The sequence below is a fragment of the Chiloscyllium plagiosum genome, chromosome 12, assembly GCF_004010195.1.
Source record: "Chiloscyllium plagiosum isolate BGI_BamShark_2017 chromosome 12, ASM401019v2, whole genome shotgun sequence".
Taxonomy (NCBI): Eukaryota; Metazoa; Chordata; class Chondrichthyes; order Orectolobiformes; family Hemiscylliidae; genus Chiloscyllium; species Chiloscyllium plagiosum.
In genome coordinates this window covers 58,138,677-58,161,934 of record NC_057721.1, presented here as the reverse complement: position 1 = coordinate 58,161,934, position 23,258 = coordinate 58,138,677, and the positions used below count along the sequence as shown (strand labels likewise).

The window sequence follows — 23,258 nt, the reverse complement described above, 5'->3', positions numbered from 1 at the left end:
ACACAAACTTGAACTCTCCCCAAAGAAAAAAAATACGAGAAAAACTAATGAGACTAAAGGCTGACCCTGATGGCTGACATCCTAAAGTCTTTAATGAAGTGACTGCAAAGATGATGGATGCATTAGCTGTAGCCTTCCCATATTCCCTAGGTTCTTGGAAGGTCCAGCATCTTGGACCACCTTCTTGAACCTCTGTTCAGGAGGGAAGGGAGTCAAAGCAAGAATCTGAGGCTTGTTAGCCTAACATCACTCACTGAAGAAATGCTGGCTAGCACCTACTACTAAGGACATTGCAGCAGGGCATAATTGGTTCACAGAGTTGGTTTCAAACTTTGCTGATATTACCAAACTTGTCAACCAGTGAGGAGGATTCCAATGAACTGCGACAGGACATTGTTATGATCCCCATCAGAACCTGTATGACCACTTTCATCACCACGAAGAATTTACAAGTTTTCACTTTCTGTAACTTCTACATTAATATGAATCAGAATCCTGTAATGTAAATTTAAATTAATAGTATTTCACTCAAACATTAATTTCACTTTAAATAGCTGATATAAAGATATGCATCAAGTAACCACAAGCTCTCACATCACTGCCCACATTTATGTGATACCACAAGAAATCTCAGCCTTTCCAAATCAGCCTCTGACACATAGAAACTCACTCTCTCTCTACTCTCACTCAATGGATGTGTTCAAGTCACCTGCAACAAAAGTTTCCCATCAAATCAGTTCCACAGAAATGGACATTACCCAAACAGCACAAACCTGCAGATACTACATTACATTCACCATTCTCTTGTTAATACAGGTTCCTCAGAGATTTCCTTATCCATTCCTTTAATAAAACAAATTAAATATTCTGGTTGGCTCTGGTTGGGGGGTGGGGGGCATGGAGCTACAGCTAAGGAATTTTAAAAAAGCAAATGACCACTTTTGATACAAAAAAAGATATGTACTCTCTGACGAGGTTACAAAAGTTAAACAATGCTCCCAACAGGGCAAAATAAATTGGAGAATAGATTGCCTGTTGGACTTGACTGCAACAAGTTCACTTAACTCTCATCAATCAAAATGTTTTAAAGAAAGACATACCAGCTCTAGTCTTTATACCTCAATTGTACAATTTCCTGATCCATTCAACAATTGTATATATTTCAATATCTAATGAGAAGGGAAAATTATGAAGCTATTTATTAAATGGGATAGTCATTAAACTGAAGTGCATTACACCTATCAAGACAGTTTCCAGCCAGCTGATTTATTAAAAAGTAAAAGATATAACAGTCAACTTAAAATTTCAAGTTCAAGTTTGTGGGCTGTTAACAACTGTGAGCTTCTGTGTTTGGTTAAAATAGAATGTGGAATATATTAAACAAGCAATGCCAAACTGAACCTCGCACCTCCAGCAGCACTGAGGGGTAACAAGGGAGTAAATTTAATAATATTTTTAATATCTTTTAGAGATTGTGATTATGGTATGACATTTATGTATCTTCAATGTCTAGTAAGCTATTGAATTAGTGCTTACAGGAACAGACTTTGACTGAAAAGGTGTGGCACCAGGGCAAAATAGAAACCAAAGTCATTCTTCTCTTAATCTGGCCAAATTATTGTTACCTACATTGCATAGGTTGCTCTTCATGGGTGGAAATGCTCAACATTGTTCGCTAAAACTCACCAGAGAGAGTTTTCTTTCAACATCACAGTCCCAGTGCAAGTCTATGGAATTAAGTTCCTGAAAAAGGAAAACAAAAAGTGATTAAATCAGCCAATAAATTTGTTAAGAATATAATTACATATTTTGTGGGACATTTTCTCTTTTGGGGATAAATGGTAAATTTCTCCTCTGCTGTACAACTAAACTATTCAGCATGTGGAGTTTAAATCACTGCAGACTGACTGGACTCGAGAACCTCTGCTGTGCTGTATGACTCTCTGATTAAACTGTAGATGAATGTGTTATCTGAAAACTCCACCTAGATATTTCTCAAGATGATACATTTTCACTCAAATAAAATAAATGTTCTGCTCAGCCAGCTGTGAAATCCATTAATTATGGCACAAGAGATTTATAAAATCAAATTTCTCTTAAGGGATTTAAATGTCATACAGGAGTAATAACTTAAAAAAACCAAACTAAAGCAGTCACAATTGTTGCAATACTTTATGAATTACATCAGCTCACTTCTAACCAGCGTCTGGGTTTCTGCATCGGGGTTTGACAATGTTAAAATGTTTGTTGCAGTCAGCGAGACTTTACAACATAAACACTAAACTCTAGAAGATTGTGTGTGTGTGTGTGGTCATGAGGAACCTGGGCTGTTGCTTCACCCCAGTGTACATTGACGATAATGGCTGTATAACTAAAAGAGTACATAACTCAGTTTTCAATTATTTCAATGATGTCAGAAGAGATGGAGTATAAGGTTGAGAAACTAAAACCGGCTGTGTCACTGAAACACGTCAAAACAACTCCAGCTTTAGCAGAGGCACAGGCTTTTGAATTGTGATGCTGGTTTTGGAATACTGCCCATCAATGTAGACTCTCTGCCATAGGAAGGATGTTGTGAATCTTGAAAGGGTTCAGATAAGATTTACAAGGATGTTGCTAGGGCTGGAGAGTTTGAGCTATGGGGAGAGGCTGAATATGCACTCTTGGCATCAATGCCTTTGATGGCAGCATTAACCTGTTCCTCCACAATGGCTCGCATCAAATTGACCATCATCCACATTACCAGAATAATTTTTGAATTTATTGAGATTAGCTTTGTTATTGGATACAGATAATTTTGCGTTGAATTCCTTTTCCAGGTCCTCTTTTGAAAGAAGAATGGTAGCCAGAGACCCGATTACTTGTCAGGCTCATTGTCAGGCTCATTGTCATCTGCAATTTTTCAGAGTAGGTGTGTTTCTCAGAAATGGAATGTTTTTTTTAGCTGCTCATCGTTTCGTCGCACCACTGTTCTTTGTGACTCCATGTCTTCTCTCTTTTTTTCCTTCTGTTCCTTTCCTCCCAGAAGTTGGTTTTGGTGGTTCTTCTCCATTCATCAATAGGTAGGTGATACACTCTATAAAGACCCAACCCTCATGCTCTGAACTTGGGGTCCTCTTTTCAGTTCTTCTGCCCATGTGAGTTGGTTGTCAATATCCCTATGTTTGGGGTTACAGGCTGGTAGTTGAAAACTCTCTTAGCTTGTTGGGGGATCTCTATTCTATTGGAAATCCTACCTGCTGGACTGTCATCATGGTTGTTCACTGGCTGATTATCAGGCACCAGGGCTTGGGTTCCCACTACGGTATTCTGCAGTGTTCTGTGCTCATCTGAAATCTGTTTAGATGTTTTCCTTGAGATTACTAGCCTTTATTTATGACTAAACCTCCTGCAAACTATTGTTCTAGCTCTCGGAAAAGTTTAATTTCTTCTTCCGTCCATTTATAGGTCCTCCTTCCTGGCTTTGAGTGGGTCTTTAAGGTTTGTAGATGCTTTTCATTATGCAATTCAGCATGCTTATGTTGCTCAGGTTGGGTGAGGCCAATCTTGGATGTAAAGATGAGATCACATTTAGTGTGTGCAATGGCTACCTCATGTTAGCTGTCCCTCCGCCATCACATTTACAGTAATGACAGGCCATTATATGATATTCTCTGCTCTTTTTGCACTAGGAGCACCTGGTCTGTATCCTTCCAATGTATTGTTTCTCAGCCATATGGGTACAAAAGCCTTCTACTGTCTGGACAGAGTTGCATAAAGTACAAAACAATCCAGCCAGGGGACAGTGAATAGTGACTTCCTTTTCAGTGGTTCTATTGTAAGTAGACTCGATAATGACTGGTTCAACGTTGGTTGTCATACTGAATGTTTCATGTTCAAAGATCTCTTCATATGAGATTTCAGTTCTCTTTTGCCTTCTGCTATAGGAGATGTAGGTTTTTATTACGTTATTAACTTCCAAAGGGTGGGACTCCCAAATAACAAGCTCATGTACTTCGACCGAAAATTCTGATCCTGCTGGCCTGACTTTCCACATTCGCTTGGGAAATGTACATCTATCTTACAGGTCTCTCTATCATCTCTTTGGTTTGACTAGGGATGGATTTCTTGCAGACTACAACTCCTGTGGCATCAGCATTTTTACAGGTCACTGGGAAGGCAATGGCCTAGTGGCATCATCACTGGCCTGTTAACTCAGAGACCCAGATAATGTTCTGGGGACCACCGGTTCAAATCCCACCATGGCAGATGGTGGAATTTGAATTCAATGAAAAAACACTGGAATTAAGTGTCTAACGAATTCATAGTTGATTGTCAGGAAAAATCCATCTGGTTCACTAATGTCCTGTAAGGAGCGAAACTGCCATCCTTCCCTGATCCTGCCTACATGTGACTCCAGACCCACACCAGTATAATTGACCGACTGCACTCGGGGCAATTAGTGGTGGCCAATAAATGCTGTCTGGCCAGTAATGACCACCTCCTGTGAATGAAGAAAATAAAAACTACCACGATTGAACCTGTGGAGAGATTGTCTTTCTGGGTTGCTTCCCATCTGGACTGATGGAAGTTGCTGGAACTTCCATCTTCTTGGCACTTCTTTTTCAGGTTACATCTCACAGAGCTAAGTGCCACTGATCCATGTGGATCGACAGCCATCTCAATTTTTCTCAGTCGGTTTGGCCAACCAATAGCAGGGCTATTGTTATTTCCAGCGAGGCCAGCAGGGAGGCACAACTGCGGCAGCAAAAATCAGGTCAAACCCACCACAGAGGTAACTAGCCAGGCGAGACTCCCAGGAAAGACTTTTCTAAGAGAATCATAGTTACTGAACACCTCAGGCCTACTCCGCAGGCCTATTCCTGCCTGGTCTCCATAACCTTCAATATCACTATCCATGGAGTTTGCAAACCTACTTAACCGAATTAATCATTCTCCTGGATCCTACCTTCAACTCCACAAGGGAAACTCAGGTGAAATGTTGCTTAGCTGAAGCAGTGAGAAATTAACAATTTCTAGATGAAGCGGGGGAGACTTATCAGCCAGATGTTCCAACGGTCCTTCAGCAAAGTAAGTATATAAAATACAGTGGATACCCAGTCCACCACCTTCCAATCTATATTGCTGAACCCATAACAGAGGAAGGTGGATGCCAAAATCAATGACCTACATGCAAATAAATAATTATAGAACTTCATAGAATCCCTGCAGTGTGGAAACAGGCCGTTTGGCCTAATAAGTCCATGCCGGCCCTCCAAAGAGTATCCCACCCAGACCCATTCCTTTATATTTCCCCTGACTAATGCCCCTAACCTATACATCCCTTAACACAATGGACAATTTAGCATGGACAATTCACCTGACCTGCACATTTTTGGACTGTGGGAGGAAACCGGAGCACCCAGGGGAAACCACACAGACACACGGAAACTGTGCAAACTCAATGCCGGAATCGAACCCAGGTCCCTGACACTGTGAGGCAGCAGTGCTAACCACTGAGCTACCGTGCAAACAATCACACCCAAGAGATGCATCAAACAGGTGCTGAAATTGTTGAGCACTTGAAACAAGATTAACCTCAGCAACTACAGATTGCACAGCCAGCAGGAACAGAAGTCCCATCAGCAGCATCCCTCCTCCATTACTGGATGTCTGCCTAGTCGAGCCTTCCATCAGGTGAGATCCAAGTAGGGAAGCAAAAGAGACTCAGTTTTACATAAAGGCATAGAAACTTATCCACTATAGAGAGTTTGTAGGCTAGTAGCATCTTGTCAAGGAGAAACCGAAGCAGAAGTGTCATCCTTTACCAATCAATTCTTCAGGGAGCACCAAGCTAAGAGAGTGGTCTGGTAAATGTCTCTTTGTTCATCCAAAGCAGTGCTTCACAGGGATCAGACACTTCATCATGGTTATGTCAAACTCTCCATATCTGTCTTTTGTCATCCTTTCCACATCCTTGGAGTTTGCGACTCAATAGATACTCCGGTGGAAGTAAAGAAGATGGGAATATTCATGTTAAGGACAGATGTACCAGGAGGAATCCAGGTTTCCCTGGAAGATAGCTTTGGGGAAAAATACATGCAATATTTTAAAGAGTTTAGCAAGAAGAAACCAGGAGTTCTAAACCTTGCTTCATACACTCAAGACGTTTGGCATATACCTGAGACAAAAGTAGAAGTTGCTGGAAAAGCTCAGCAGGTCTGGCACCATCTGTGGAGAGAAATCAAAGTTAACATTTCAGGTCTGTTGAGTCTTTCTTAGAACTGTCACTGGATTTGAAACATTAACTTTGATTTCTATTCACAGATGCTGCCAGTCCTGCTGAGTTTTTTCAGCAACTTCTGTGTTCGTTCCTGAGTTACAGCATCCGCAGTTCTTCTGGTTTTTGTTATGACATATACCTGACCATACGACCTCTGGAGTAGGAGAGAACTAAGTTGTCCTCTTACCTGCCAGCACCATCACTTGAAGAATCAGGCCAGCTATCACCAACTGGTCAACATCATGCAGATTTAGAGCATCACACTTTTCATGTCTCTAAGTGACCATCTAGTAATTCTCAGAGTAACTCTAGTCACAGTAGGAGAGAAGCATAGAAAACCAATGCAGATCCCAAATTTCAGTAACAAAAATGTTTATATTCAACCAATGTCTGCAAGCCTGTAACTGTTGTGGACAATGGAGCTAATGAGGTACACATCTCTTACTTCATCTGAAGATGGATTTGGTGAGTTTGAGGAAACAAAGGCAACTACATGTTCCTAGTCTTTCCAAGTACATCATTTTCAATAAGGATAATGACAACATTGATCAGAGAGATAGACTGTACCACAGAATTGAGACTGTGAATCAACACTCCATAAAGATTCCTCACTCCAGGATATTAGAATGAAGAAAAGAAATACTTTCAAACGTGTTTTGAATGAGAAATCATCTGAGAGTTGTCAGGTCTGTATGCCTCACACAAGTGGTCCTTGTGAGGAAGAAAGAAAGGAAGCTAATGATTTATGTTGACCTCCAGATACCCAACATGAAGTCACATAAGAACGCTTACCTTCTATTTCAGATATAGGAAGTCTTACCAGTCCACAAAAGACACAAAAGTATTTCTACAGTTCGATTTGACCACAGCTTTAACCAAATACCCACAGCAGTGGCAAACAAAGAGAGGAAACAACCTGAAACATTAACTCTGATTTCTCTCCACAGATGTTGCTAGACCTGTTGAGCTTTTCCAGCAATTTCTGTTTTTGTTTCTGATTTACAGCATCCGCAGTTCTTTCAGTTTTTATTTAGAAACTGTAGAACTTCATCGATACACAAGAATACTGTTTGGGTATTATAATGCTCGTGCTCTTTTAATGTGTGTATTGGATAAAGCCTTTGGCAATTCCAATTTCTAGTGCCTCTTTTATAAGCTTTGTTTTGACATTCAAGGGAACTCGTGGAACCCAAAATAATTGGTTTTAGATTTTAGCTTTCAGATTTGGCTTGCTTAATCTGCGTTTAGATGGTTTATAAACACAAATGTTGTTAAACTAACAAGGACACCATTTTGTAATAATACAAAAACCACGTGATTATGCCACAGATAATCATGAAACACTGAGTAACAACTAATAACACATGGTTGAGATGTTGGTTCTAATCAAGCAATCAATCAGAATGGTGTGTTGCCTCCCTGGTGCTAGGGTCAAGGATGTCTCAGAGGGTGCAGAATGTTCCCAAAGGGGAGAGGGACCAGCAAGAGGTCATTGTACACATTGGAACCAACAACATAGGAAGGGAAAAGGATGAGATTCTGAAGGGAGAATATAGAAAATTATGCAGGAACTTTTAAAAAGAGGTCCTCGAGGGTAGTAATACCTGGATTACTCCTGGTGCTATGAAATAGTGAGAGTAGGAATAGGAGGATAGAGCAGATGAATGCATGGCTAAGGAGCTGGTGCATGGGAAAAGGGTTCATATTGTTAGATCATTGGAATCTTGTTTGGGGTAGAAGTGACCTATACAAGAAGGACGGATTGCACCTGAATTGGAAGGGGACTAATATACTGGCAGGGAAATTTGCTAGAGCTGCTCGGGAGGATTTAAACTAATAAGGTGGGGGGGGTTGGAGCCCAAGGAGATAGTGAGGAAAGAGCTAAATCTGAGACTGGTACGGTTGGGAAAACAGTCAGGGCAGGAAGGAACAAAGCAGAGAACAAGGTGGGACTGATAAATTAAACTGCATTTACTTCAATGCAAGAAGCTTAACAGGGAAGGCAGGTGAACTCAAGGCATGGTTAGGAACGTGGGTCTGGGATATAATAGCAATTACAGAAATGTGGCTCAGGGGTGGACAGGACCGGCAGCTTAATGTTCCAGGATACAAATGCTATAGGAAGGATAGAAGGGGGGGTGGTGGCGGTGGCGAGAGAGGAGGGGAAATGGTGTTTTTGATAAGGGATAGCATAACAGCTGTACTTAGGGAGGATATTCCTGGGAATACATCCAGGGAGGTTATTTGGGTGGAACTGAGAAATATGAAAGGGATGATCACCTTATTCGGACCCCCAAACAGTCAGCGGGAAATTTAGAAACAAATTTGTAAGGAGATTTCAGTTATGTGTAAGAATAATAGGGTGGTTATGGTAAGGGATTTTGACTTTCCAAACATAGACTGGGACTGCCATAGTGTTAAGGGTTTAGATGGAGCAAGTGAGGCGAGGAATAGGAAGAGAGAGGAGTTCAACACCTGGCTACAGGGATGGTGCAGGAGGTAGGGTTTTGAATTTCTAGGTAATTGGGGCTCTTTTTGGCATAGGTGGGACCTCTACAACCAGGATGGTCTTCACCTGAACCAGAAGGGTACCAATATCCTGGGGGAGATGTTTGTTAATGCTGTTTGGGTGGGTTTAAATTAATTCAGCAGGGGGATGTGTTGCTAAATTGTAGTTTGAGTACAGAGGAGGTTGAGAGTAGGGAGATTAGATTAGATTAGATTACAGTGTGGAAACAGGCCCTTCGGCCCAACAAGTCCACACCGACCCGCCGAAGCGAAACCCACCCATACCCCTGCATTTGCCCCTTATTACCTAACACTACGGGCAATTTAGCACGGCCAATTCACCTGACCCTGCACATCTTTGGACTGTGGGAGGAAACCGGAGCACCCGGAGGAAACCCACGCAGACACGGGGAGAACGTGCAAACTCCACACAGTCAGTCGCCTGAGGCGGGAATTGAACCCGGGTCTCAGGCGCTGTGAGGCAGCAGTGCTAACCACTGTGCCACCGTGCAGGCCACTGAAATAAGATCTGAAATAAGGTTTCAGCGTCCCAAAAGGACACTAGCAAGCAAGAAGTTGGTTTGAAGTGTGTCTATTTCAATGACAGGAGCATCCGGAATAAGGTGGGTGAACTTGCAGCATGGGTCGATACCTGGGAATTTGATGTTGTGCCCATTTCAGAGACTTGGGTAGCGCAGGAACAGGAATGGTTGTTGCAGGTTCCAGGATTTAGATGTTTTAACTTGAGGACTCGTCAACTGAAGTAGTATGGGCTGAGACTAGAAATAGGAAAGGAGAGGTCATCCTGTTGGAAATTTCCGAGAGGTCTCCGAATAGTTCCAGAGATGTAGAGGAAAGGATAGCAAAGATGATTCTCGATAGGAACGAGAGTGACAGGATGGTTGTTATGGGGAACTTCAACTTTCCAAATATTGACTGATAATGCTGAAATACTGAGTTCAAGTATTTTAAATGGGTCAGCTTTTGTTCATTGTGTGCAGGAGAGTTTTCTGACACAGTATGTAGACAGGCCAACAAGGGGCGAGGCCACATTAGATTTGGTACTAGGCAATGAACCCAGCCAGGTGTTAGACTTGGAGGTAGGTGAGCACTTTGGTGATAGTGACCACAATTCAGTTATGTTTACTTTAGTGATGGAAAGGGATAGATATATACTGCAGGGCAAGAGCTATAGCTAGGAGGAAAGCAATTACAATGTGGTTTGACAAGATTTAGGATGGATAGCATGGGAAAGGAAACTGCAGCGGATAGGCACAAAACAAATGTGGAGCTTATTCAAGGAACATCTACTGCGTGTCCTTGATAAGTATGTACCGGTCAGGCAGGGAGGAAGTTGTCGAGCGCGGGAGCCGTGGTTTACTAAGGAAGTTGAATCCCTTGTCAAGAGGAAGAAGGCAGCTTATGTTAGGATGAAATGTGAAGGCTCAGTTAGGACGATAGAGAGTTGCAAGGTAGCCAGGAAAGACCTAAAATGGGAAGTAAGACGAGTGAGGAGGGGTCATGAGAAGTTGTTGGAGGATAGGATCAGGGAAAACTCTAAAGCTTTCTATAGGTATATAAGGGATAAAAGAATGACTGGAGTAAGATTCAGACCAATCAAGGACAGTAGTGGGAAGTCATGCATGGAGTCCGAGGAGATAGGGAAAGTGCTAAAAGAATATTTTTCGTCAATATTCACACTGGAAAAGGACAATTTTGTCGAGGAAAATACCGAGAATCAGGCTACTAGATTATGTAGGATTGAGGTTCACAAGGAGGATGTGTTATAAAATCTGAAAGTGTGAAAATAGATAAATCCCCTTGGCTGAAAAGGATTTGTCCTAAGATTCTCTGGGAAGCCAGGGAGGAGATTGCAGAGCCTTTGGCTTTGATTTTTATGCCATCATTGTCTACTGGAATAGTACCAGAAGACTAGAGGATAGCAAATGTTGTTCCCTTGTTCAAGAAAGGGAGTAGAGACAACCCTATAATTATAGACCAGTGAGCCTTACGTCAGTTGTGATTAAAGTGTTGGAAAAGCTTATAAGAGAGAGGATTTATAGTCATTTTGAAAGAAATAAGTTGATTAGGATAGTCAACGTGGTTTTTGTGAAGGATAGTTTGTGCCTCACAAACCTTATTCTTTGAGAAGGTGACCAAACAGGTGGATGAGGGGAAAACTGTTGATGTGGTGTATATAGATTTCAGTAAGGTGTTTGATAAGTTTCCCCATTGTAGGCTACTGCACAAAATACAGAGGCATGGGATTGAGGGCGATTTAGTGGTTTGGATCAGAAATTGGCTAGTTGAAAGATGACAGAGGGTGATGGTTGATAGGAAATTTTCAGTTCAGTTCAGTTACTAGTGGTATACCACAAGGATCTGTTTTGGGTCCACCGCTGTTTGTCATTTTTATAAATGACCTGGATGAGTGCATAGAAGGACGGGTTAGTAAGTTTGCGGATCACACTAAGGTCGATGGAGTTGTGGGTAGTTTTGAATGATGATGTAGGTTACAGAGGGACATGGATCAGCTGAGAGCTGGGCTGAGAGGTGGCAAATGGAGTTTAATGCAGAAAAGTGTATGAGGTGATATACTTTGGAAGGAGTATCAGGAATGCAGACTACTGGGCAAATAGCAAGATTCTTGGTAGCATAGATGAGCAGAGAGATTTTGGTGTCCATTTACATAGATCCCTCAAAGTTGCCACTCAGGTTGATAGGGCTGTTAAGAAGGAATACGATGTGTTAGCTTTTATCGGTAGTGGGATCGAGCTTCTGAACCGTGAGGTCAGGCTGCAGCTGTACTAAACACTGGTGCAGCCGCAGTTCTGGTCACCGCATTATAGGAAGGATGTGGAAGCTTTGGAAAGAGTTCGGAGGATATTTACTAGGATGTTGCTTGGTATGGAAGGAAGGTCTTACAGGGAGAGGTTGAGGGACTTGAGGCAGTTTTAGTTAGCGAGAAGAAGGTTGATAGGTGACTTAATCCAGACAGATAAGATAATCAGAGAATTAGATATGTTGGACAGGGACAGTCTTTTTCCTTGGATGGTGATGGCTACCATGAGGAGATATAGCTTTAGATTGAGGGGTGATGGATTTAGGACAGATATCAGAGGTAGTTTCTTTACTCAGAGAGTGGGCTTCAGATTGGGTTCACAGGGTGGCGCAACATAGAGGGCCAAAGGGCTTGCATTCGCTAAAATGCTATATGTTCGATGTTCTGTGAAGAGGAATTTGCTAAGCGTGTACAAGAAAATTTTCTTATTCAATACGTGGATGTACCTATTCGAGAAGGCGAAAATCTTGACCTAAGGCAGGGCAGGTGACTGAGGTGTCAGTGGGGGAACACTTTGGAGCCAGCGACCATAATTCTATTAATTTTAAATAATTTTGGAAAATGATAGACTGGATCTAAAAGTTGAAGTTCTAAATTGGAGGAAGGCTAATTTTGACGGTATTAGGCAAGAACTTTCAAAAGCTGACTGGTGGCAGATGTCCGCAAGTAAAGGTACGGCTGAAAAATGGGAAGCCTTCAGAAATTAGATGACGACAGTCCAGAGACACTATATTACTGCTAGGGTGAAAGGAAAGGCTGGTAGGTGTAGGGAATGCTGAATGCCTACAGAAATTGAGGCTTTGGTTAAGAAAAAGAAGGAAGCATATGTCAGGTATAGACAGAATAGTTCAAGTGAATCCTGAGAAGAGTATAATGGCAGTAGGAGTATACTTAAGAGGGAAATCAGGAGGGCAAAAAGGGGACATGAGATAGCTTTGACAAATAGGGTTAAGGAGAATCCAAATGGATTTTATAAATACATTATGGACAAAAGGATAACTAGGGAGAGAATAGGGTCCCTCCAAGATCAGCAAAGCAGCCTATGTGTGGAATTGCAGGAGATTGTGGAGATACTAAATGAGAATTTCGCATCAGTGTTTACTGTGGAAAAGGACATGGAAGATATAGAATATAGGGAAATACATGGTGACATCCTGAAAAATGTACATATTTCAGAGGATAAGGTGCTGAATGTCTTGAAACACCTAAAAGCGGATAAATCCCCAAGACCTGATCAGGTGTACCCTAGAACTCTGTGGGAAGCTAGAGAAGCCCCTTGCTGAGATATTTGTATCAATAGTCACAGGTGAGGTGCTGGAAGACTGTAGATTGGCTAACCTGGTGTCACTATTTAAGAAAGATGGTAAGGAAAAGCCAGGAACTATCGACTGGTGAGCCTGATGTTGATGGTAGGCAAGTTGTTGGAGGGAATCCTGAGGGATTCATATATTTGGAAAGGCAAGGACTGATTAGGGATAGTCAGCATGGCTTTGTATGTGGGTAATCATGTCTCACAAACTTGATTGAGTTGTTGAAGAGGTAACAAAGCGGATTGCTGAAGGCAGAGCGATGGACATGATCTATATACACTTCAGTAAGGCATTCAACAATGTTCCCTATGGGAGACTGGTTAGCAAGGTTAGATCTCATGGAACACAGGGAGACCTAGCCACTTGGAAACAGAACTGGCTCAAAGGTAGAAGTCAGAGGCTGGTGGTGGAGGGTAACTTTTCAGACTGGAGGCCTATGACCAGTGGAGTGCCACAAGGATCAGTGCTGGGTCCATACTTTTCATTATTTATTTAAATGATTTGGATGTGAACGTAGGAGCTATAGTTAGTAAGTTTGCAGATGACACTAAAATTGGAGGTGTAGTGGACAGTGAAGAAGGTTACATCAAAGTTAAGATGGGCCAATGGGCTGAGGAGTGGCAGATGGAGTTTAGTTTAGATAAATGTGAGGTGCTGTATTTTGGAAAAGCAAATCAGAGCAGGACTTATTCACATAATGGTAAGGTTCTAGGGAGTGTTGCTGAACAAAGAGACCTTGGAGTGCAGATTCATAGCTCCTTGAAAGTGGAGTCGCAATAGATAGGATAGTGAAAAAGGTGTTTGGCATGCTTTCCTTTACTGGTCAGACTATTGAGTATAGGAGTTGAGAGGTCATGTTAAAGCTGTATAGGATGTTGGTTAGGCCACTTTTGAAATATTGCGTGCAATTCTGGTTTCCTTTCTATTGGATATTGTGAAACTTGAAAGGGTTCAGAAAAGATTTACAAGGAAATTGCCAGCGTTGGAGGATTTGAGCTATAGCGAGAGGCTGAATAGGCTGGTCTGTTTTTCCTGGAGCGTTGAAGTCTGAGGGGTGACCTTATAAAGGTTTATAAAATCATCAGAGACATGGATAGGATAAATAGAGAAAGTCTTTTCCCTGAGGTGGGAGAGTCCAGAACTATAGACCATAGGTTTAGGGTGAGAGGGCAAAGATTTAAAAGAGACCTAAGGGACAACTTTTTCATGCAGACATGGTGTGTTGATGGATTGAGCTGCCAGAGGAAGTAGTGGAGGCTGATACAATTGCAGCATTTAGAAGGAACCTGGATATGAATATGAATAGGAAGGGTTTAGAGGGATATGAGCCAAGTGCTGGCAAATGGGACAAGATTAGGTTAGGATATCTGGTCGGCATGAACAAGTTGGACCAAAGAGTCTGTTTGTTTCTGTTCTGTACATTTCTATGATTCTGACACTAATTGTACTGTACTAGAATAGATTAGAATGGAATTGAATTGAATTTATTGTCACGTGTACCAAGGCACAGTGAAAAGTTTTGTCTTGCAAACTTTACAGGCCCATCACATAGTTAAGTAGCATAGATAAGTGAATAATAGATAAACAGCAGCAAAAACAAAAAACACAGGTGCAGGTGTGTTATAAGTGAGTAAGTGTTAAACACAGTCAATAGTGAATCTGAATCAATTTATTAACTATGGGCAATGGAAACGTCAACTGAAAAAAATTAGGACAAGATTCCTAGAGATTTTATCAGTCACACTATCCTTGGTACTAAAGCTTATGAATAACAATTTGTTCTTTTCAAGATAAGATGACAATTACAGGACAGTTCATTATCCCAGTGTAAGAGCTCATGTACAAATTGAAAGCTCTAGTTAACCATTATTAATAAATTGGATTCTAGCAATACCTTTTAATTAATTTAAAAATCACACAATACCAGGTTATAGTCCAACAGGTTTATTTGGAATTACTAGATTAAAAACAATGACTGCAGATGCTGGAAACCAGATTCTGGATTAGAGTGGTGCTGGAAAAGCACAGCAGTTCAGGCAGCATCCAAGGAGCAGGAAAATCGACGTTTCGGGCAAAAGCCTTTATTGTGTGATTTTTAGCTTTGTTGACTCCAAATCATAGTTAAAAAAAATCACACAACACCAGGTTATAGTCCAACAGGTTTAATTGGAAGCACACTAGCTTTTGGAGCAACGCTCCTTCATCAGGTGATTTTTAACTTTGTACACCCCAGTCCAACACCAGCATCTCCAAATCATGGCCTCCAAGTCATGACTACCTTTTAATCAAGGATGGTTAATCTCCAAATGACTATGACATAAGAGTTACATGTGCTATGTTTTTGACTTCAAGTATCCTGAGGGTAGTTTATTTGAGGTCTTGCCTCAATGTGGTGTCAGTTTTCTGGGACAATGCTTGGGAGGTTATCAGCATGAAAACCTGAATTGTTTGGTCTTAAGAGGGAAAAGATTTCTAACTGTGTGTTAGTTGTTAGCAGTTTTCAGAGATAGCGAATGAGGGACATTTTAGCACCAATACTGTGTGAATGTGGATCTTTAAGGGCATCCTTGTGGCACAGTAGTAGTGTCCCTGCCAGAGACTGAGGGGCCTGGATTCGAGTCCCACTGGATCCACAGGTGTTTAATAACATCTCTGAACAAGTTGATTAGATAAATAGGTTAATAATAAAAAAAGGATATTTTACGGCTTCCTTGTGGCACAGTGTAGTGTCTTTATCCCTACACCATGAAGCCGGGTTCAACTCCCACCTGCTCCACAGGTGTATGCTAACATCTCTGAACAGGTTGATTAGAAAAATAGATTAATTTTAAAAAGTTATAAAACTTTGAGGTGTTTTTATCTCAATGCACGAAAGAGTTTCCTGTCCAAGCGCTCACTTTTGGATATCCGTATGCAGTTTGTCTTGCATTTCTGATAGGTATAACTTTTGTATCTTTTGTGTAGTGTTAGATGAGTTTATTGTCCAGTTTGATTACATGATAAATGTTATATTATTCATCAGTTAGTGTCCTAATCTTGTTTGATGGTATACCTCCTTTGAACTTGAAGCACTTGAAAAACATTTAGAAGTCAATTCTAAATGTTCAACAAAATTAACAAATTCAAAATTATCTAAACTCTCTTTGTAAACTGATAGGAGTCTGGAAACTGACTTATCTCACTTGTCAACTTAAAAGTCAAGCCAAGGAAGTGCTAAATTTCCCAAATAAAGACTTGGTACCTTGTACACACTGTTACCATTGAGACAATTCCTGACGATGAGAAGGTCAACACTGCACAAGAGTGGCCCAAGCCTTACACGGAAAGAAAGCTTCCTAGGACCCCTAGTCCAGCTTGGTATCAAAGGAGGTTTGCGCATGGCTATGTGTTGGCTACTGCTCTCCACAGCCTGAAAAAGCCAGAAAGTGGAAGGTAGCTATTGGAAAATGCAGCACTAGGCATGATATTTCGCAGGATATTGCAGGAGCCTGGACTCAAATGTGCAAACGTTCCTTTCGCACATTCAAACAGAAGTTCACTTCATTACTGATCCTGGGTTACACAGAATTCCTATTTCTCTTTCGTTTCTGAAAACCAATGTCAATTTTCTTGACCTAAAATCTGTCCTGTCAAACCTAAAGAGTTTGACAGGACAGATCCTATCATCTAACTAGAGTCACAAGACAAACAAAGTAGGAAAAATTATTCATGCATGAAACTGCAATTGCTAGCTTTCAGGTGGGCTTTTTCTTTAAAAATTCAGGGATATTTGAATCAGAGTATAGTTTGAAATATTTACAGATAACATCCCACTCAGCTATTTACAGATGTGTCCCAAGCTTGGAGCAACATGAAATAGATGAGCAGCCAAACTCTGCCAGTTCTGATTTTAGATAAGTTTCAGGTATGACAAAGTAATGGAAATGCTGACACCCTTAACCAGAGAAGGGAACCCACTACTGTCAGGTCAGAGAGGATTATAGCTGATACTCTGCTATGCCTCAAGCAAATGATAGCATTCATACCCTAATCCTCCATGAAATCTGGGCAGGGACAGTGATGTGCTTAGAAATGAGATCCAGAGGGTAGAGCCATACACAATCTTATGGTCAAAGATTCCAGAGACCTCAACCACAGTATCAATGGGAGCTGAACAGCTTTTTGTACTAATAGACATCTTCAGGGTTACACCTGATAATTCTCACCTGATAATCTCAACTACAGATTGAATTTCTACTGTATGCTGGTTTGTTCTTTTTGGTGTTCCATGCAGAATGTACAGTAACCAGAGGTACAACTTTGAGAGCAAGGACAGCAAGAGATTTACAAGGTGTACAGTACTGTCAAAAGCCATATTACTATTTTTAATCAGAAACTATGGATACTTAATGATTCAATTGTACCTTTCAAGATGGGTTGTATATCATATCTCCTGAAAACAAGTTGCCTGACTAACTTCTAAACTCTTCTAAGCAGAACTCAATGCTCCCCCTCCCTCACCAAACTATTCTCCACATTACATCTTCTTCGGGAGAAACCAACTTCTTTGTGAGACTTGGGCTTATTCTGAAGGTAATGGCTAAATTGCTGTTTGGAGAGCTGAGGATTATACAAGACTAAAGTCTGAACTTGAGATGGCAACCAAGGTGACAGAAAAAGCAGTGCAGGGAGGAAAAGGCGAAAGGCTGATAATGTTATTCTCCTAGTCTGTGAAAGATTATTCCTCAGGAATAGGAATATAAAAGGTTGAACTAAATGAGATGTCTGGAATCCTCAACCACACCGAGGCCTAAAGCAACTTGACACTGGTTGCCACATTTATGTTGTCAAACTTGATTCACAGAGGGGAGATGCCAAATGCTTTGCCAACGATGTGGGAGCAGAAAGAACACTGTGGCTATGCCTGAAATGTCTAATGCAAATGGCGCAAGTAGAAAAGAACTGAAGAGTTGATGTGGAATTTTAGAATGATCTGTGTTTCATTAATTTGGTGTGTGTATCTAGCATGAGGAGGTCTAAAAGAGTACCCTGAAGAAACATCAAGAAAAAAGATTGCAGCTAAAGTAACAATTGCTCCCAGGCATGTAGGTTCTGAAAACAGGGAATGGCACTGATTTCAATATGACCACCTAGCTATTGAGAAACAAGTTAATAGTCTTTCTAATGTCTCAGGTGCACCTACAAAATCTGTTCAAATGTGATGGTGTAAGAACCTCATTCCAAGCAAAATGCAGGCTATCATCTAGATTTGCCCATAGATTTATAATTGAGGAAGGAAATGCTGTCACTAACATTGGTTCTGGACCCTGTGGTCACTATGGCAGCTGGTGGCCTGGTCCGATGCAGCCCAGTAAGCTGATGACAGTGGACAGTGTGGGTTTCCCTCAGAATTTTTGGAATAAGCTTGCAGAAGGGCAGAGAGGGCTGCTGGTCAGCTCTTGATTGTTTTGTTTTGGGGAGTAAGACTGACAACTGGTGACTTAAGTCAAACTATTTTCACTTCGTATGTTTTCTGCCAGTAGAATAAGGAGTCATCAAACTAGAATCTTTGTGCATTCAGTGTGCTGTTTCCCTCTGTTACATAAGAAACTTCATAATTTGAGAAAGAACACCAAGGCAAAGTAGTGAGTAATGAGAATGATCAATTGACAGGGCATTTGGTAAAAATAATAGGAGTAAAAGAAGAAAAGTAATATATTTCCAGCTGCCCGCTCAGTTACATTTAAGAATGAGCTGCAGAATATTTGTAGACAGATATTCATAAACAGTGTTACACCTCACTGGGTTAGCACACTGGAAATCAAACCTCACTATTCCCAGTGTCATCCCCAAAATTAAAGATATTATAGAAGTACATACACTTCAATCGCTATTATGTAAATGGCAATTACAATGAATGGTATGTTACTTGTCTTCAAAACATCTTTTAATAATCCTTGGTCTTTAAAAGTTATTTTTCCATTTCAGTACAAAATCAAAAATACAGGAAAATAGAAAATCATAGTCTTCATAACAGGAAATGCTAACAAAGGAGCCTGTGAATGTTAGTATACTGTATTTTGTACAAGTGCATACTGTTTCTACAATGGTGGAGGGAGTGATTTTTGAAGATAGTGGAGGGATCAACTGGGTAAGATAGGGTGCAGATCAATCAAACTACTTTGCTCTGGATGACACTGAGCATCTTGAATGTTACTAGAGCAGCACTCATCCAGGCAAGTGGAATGGGATCTATCACATTCCTGACTTGCCTTGTAGATAGTGGACAAACACCAGGGAGTTAGGACATGGGTTACCCAATGAAGAATTTCCAACTCTTAGCCTGCTCTTGTCACTGATCTGGTTAAGTTTCTGATGTGACATTGGTGTGCCTTTAACAAGGTTAGAGCTGGAAATGTGTTGCTGGAAAAACGCAGCAGGTCAGGCAGCATCCAGGGAACAGGAGAATCGACGTTTCGGGCATAAGCCCTTCTTCAGGAATGGGGAAAGTTTGTCCAGCAGGCTAAGATAAAAGGTAGGGAGGAGGGACTTGGGGGAGGGGTGTCGGAAATGTGATAGGTGGAAAGAGGTCAAGGTGAGGGTGATAGGTCAGACTGGGGTGGGAACCCTCCAACCACAAGGGATGAACTCAGATTTCACCAGTTTCCTCATTTCCCCTCCCCCCAGCCTGTCTCAGTCAAATCCATCAAATTCAGCACCGCCTTCCTAACCTGAGATCTTCTTCCCGACCTCTCCGCCCCCACCACAGTCTGACCTATCACCCTCACCTTGACCTCTTTCCACCAATCACATTTCCGACGCCCCTCCCCCAAGTCCCTCCTCCCTACCTTTTATCTTAGCCTGCTGGACAAACTTTCCCCATTCCTGAAGAAGGGCTTATGCCCGAAACATCGATTCTCCTGTTCCCTGGATGCTGCCTGACCTGCTGCGCTTTTCCAGCAACACATTTCCAGCTCTGATCTCCAGCACCTGCAGACCTCACTTTCTCCTTTAACAAGGTTATGCTGTCCTTGGCTTTTTTTTTCAGACAGGTCATAACAGCAGCAATTCCAGAAAGTCTAGGTTTGAAGGGATTTAGGGACAATTTGATTATAGCTAACAGATACTGCCTCAGACAAAAGGCTCTCAAGTGTTAAAAAAAAACTTGTACAATGAAAGGAGAGTTGCCAGTTCTCCCAGCTCAGCTTTTCTCTGGTTTGGCTGTTCATTGAAAGAAATCCGTTCGTTTGGGGCTGCTGGTCCAAGAAAGAGCTACATAGAAGAAGGTGTTGCATACTGAATCCCTCTGCCATCTCTCTCTCTCTCTCTCTCCTCTAAGACCCTGTGTTTGATATTACCTTTTTTACCAAGGGATGTTTATGGGGATGTTGCAGGTATTTGGAACAGCATCATTAAGTTGGGATAGTCTGTTGGGTTTTTGAATAGGTTAAGTTATTCTATATTCTGTTCTCTTTTGTTTGTGTTTTATTCGTTAATATTGCAAAAAGATTCTGTTTTGTTTAAAACTAAGTTGTTGGGTCAACTGCATCAGTCCTGGAATATTCCCAGTGAACCTGCTTTAAACAAACAAGCACAGTTAGAGTCCAAGCTACTTTCTTGAAATGTTTTGAGGGGGTCTGGCCTGGCCAATAGTAACTCCCAAAATGTTGATAATGGAGTTTGGTAATTTATTATTATTGAATGTCAAGGAGAGGTGATGGGATTCACTCCTCATCTTCTCAAAGTCCATTATGGAAGGACTCCAAATGCTGTCCTTGTCAGCAATCTCAAAAAGGGTTTCTTTTTAAAAATATGAATTGTAGCCATGATGTGGAGGAGCCAAGGTTGGACTGGGGTGGACAAAGCTAAAAATCACACAACACCAGGTTATAATCCAACAGGCCTATTTGGAAGCACTAGCTTTTGGAGCACAGGTAACTGAAGGAGCAGCGGTCAGAAAGCTAGTGCTTCCAAAGAAACCTGTTGGACTATAACCTGGTGTGTGATTTTTAACTTTAAAAAATGTGGTCACTGCTTGGCTCTTGTCCAACAAAAATGGCATTCAATTGTTACTAGTGTTCAGTCATTGCAATGATTTGTATTAAAAAACAAAGTTTGTTTAAAATTATATACAAGTGTAATGGAACAGAAAATAATTCTTTTTTTTGTTTTGTTTCTGATCAAGTTTCAGCAGCTTCAAGCAGAAATTGCCTGAATAAAGTAGGCTCATTTCGCTTGGTCCACAACCAACATGTTTCTGGACAATGTAACACCATCATCAAGACAGGGCTCAATTATTCAGAAGTTATTTTACCCAAGTGCATTACATGGATCATTGCCCACTTTATTAATTTTCTTGCTCATCTTTATTAGGACAAGCACATCTGAGAGAGAGGGGGAGCGAGTTGGCAGAGAGGGAGATAAGTCGACACCAGTTGCAGTCATGCCCCAGTTATGCTGCAGAACAGCAGAGAATGTGCAGCCACATTCCAAAGATAGCTCCTGTTGGTAAAATCATTCCGTTTACATTACACAGAGCTAACTCATCAAAATGAAAGGATGGGAGGGCACTGCCTTTCTCCCACTTCTACCCTGGGTCTTACAAGGGGGCACAAGATGTTTATTGAATAGCATTTACGTCCTTATTAAAACTGAACACAATCTACTCCAGTTTAAACTATACTCTAACATGTCCTATATCATTTCATCATACAAGAGATTTAAACTTTGTCAGAGAGCAGATCCTTAAAAATACGTATTCTAGATGGTCAGGTATGATTTCATTTGCACAAAATATTTCACTTCTTGGACCCCGGGAGTTTCTGGTTCACGATGTGATTGGGAGTCACTGAATAATTACACACATAAGACCATTACATTGGACTGATACTGGTTATTGAGTGCAACCCTGTGCCTGAAAATGAAGTCTGGTCCTGAAAAAAAACGCAAGTTGGCAGCATCCAGTATTATTAATGACTTAGACATCGCAATGATAAAGACATTCACCTCGGTTCAGTCTAAGCAAGATTGGAAAGTCTTTTCTCCCCCGCATGGCTACTTAACCACATTAAAAGAAAGTGCACACAAACTACAAATCAAATGACTAATCTAAAAAGAATTAAAATGTTCGGAATTGCTGCTCGCCACCGATTAAAGAGTTTCAGCATCGCTTTAGCAAACAACAATTATCTGCAACGTATTTTGGAAGCCTCCCGCAGCTCGGATAATTAAAAAGGGAGAGACTTGGCGCCGTTCCTGCATAACACCAGAAATAAATGTCTTTCAAAATGAAATTCTTCGCTGAATTAATGTCACTACCACACAGACCCACATGCAGTGACCTAACAAGATGAATCCATTCTCATTCCCAACACTTCCACGTTCATCTTCGTTTCTCCCAATTGGGAAGAAGAATGCAAAGATCAAAAGAGGGTTGACAGGAAAGAATACCCAGGTCGATTTATCTTGTATTTTCATGTAAACTACAATTACATGATTGTAATCACCTTTATACTTACCATAACTATTTGGTAAGAGCAGGAGCGATATGTTTACACATGGCAATATATACCTGACGGTGCAAACATCTCATTGCAGATAAATCAATGCTTACAGTCCAGTTACAATCCAGCTGCCCTCCCTCAATCCCTTCTGCCTGTCCATCTCCCCGGTTCCCAGCTGCAGTCAGGTGTCAGGTCAGTGTACCGCCCTCTTTCCTCCTGTAAATGCGGTGTTTACTTACCACACTGTTATTGCAGCTTTCTACACAATCAATCTTCAAGTCTTTACTCGTACCCTGACAGAAACCCAACAAGGTGAAGGAGAGCAGAACTCTTCTGACGTTCCTCTCCACTTGCTGCATGTTCCCCCAACAGAAAGTTACCTCTGCCTCATCCTGCTCTTTCTGGGCGGGGATTCACCCGTGACGTCGGGCAAGTGCAATAGTGATTGGGTGGTCGGGCGAGCTACCGCCGATGCTCCATAGCCCATTGGCTGTCTCACCTATCACTCAGCCCAAAAGACCGATCCCTCCAGGGCTGCAGTACTAGTTCACACTTTTATGGCTTGTCTCAAGTACAATTCGAAAGCATTCTCTTAATTCTTCAGCAATCTTTATCGTTTATATTAATATTCCAGACTCTGATTTCCAGATGTAGCAACGTTTCTTGTTAACTCCTCAGAGTACAAATCATTTTTTTCTGATTTTAATTTGAAAAGTGTGCCCTTTTCTTGCTATTTTGCCAAAATACTTAGATTGGTGCTTTCTGGTTCCTGGCCATGAAACATATCCACTTTATTTACTCTCCAGTTTCCTCCCACAGACGAGGGATGTGCAGGTTAGGTGGGTTGGCCATGC

General features: G+C 41.3%; 1 protein-coding gene across 1 annotated transcript in view; it reads right to left on the bottom strand.

Annotated features, from left to right (window-relative positions):
• Window positions 1-22,763, bottom strand: part of LOC122555525 (proto-oncogene tyrosine-protein kinase ROS-like) — a 208,342-nt gene extending 185,579 nt beyond the window's left edge. The window contains exons 1-2 of the mRNA XM_043701546.1: window positions 22,644-22,763; window positions 1,687-1,743 (exon numbers count right to left, since the gene is read on the bottom strand). Coding sequence (XP_043557481.1) covers window positions 1,687-1,743; window positions 22,644-22,763 — 177 coding nt within the window. The remainder of the gene's footprint in view (window positions 1-1,686; window positions 1,744-22,643) is intronic.
• Window positions 22,764-23,258: the final 495 nt, after the last annotated feature.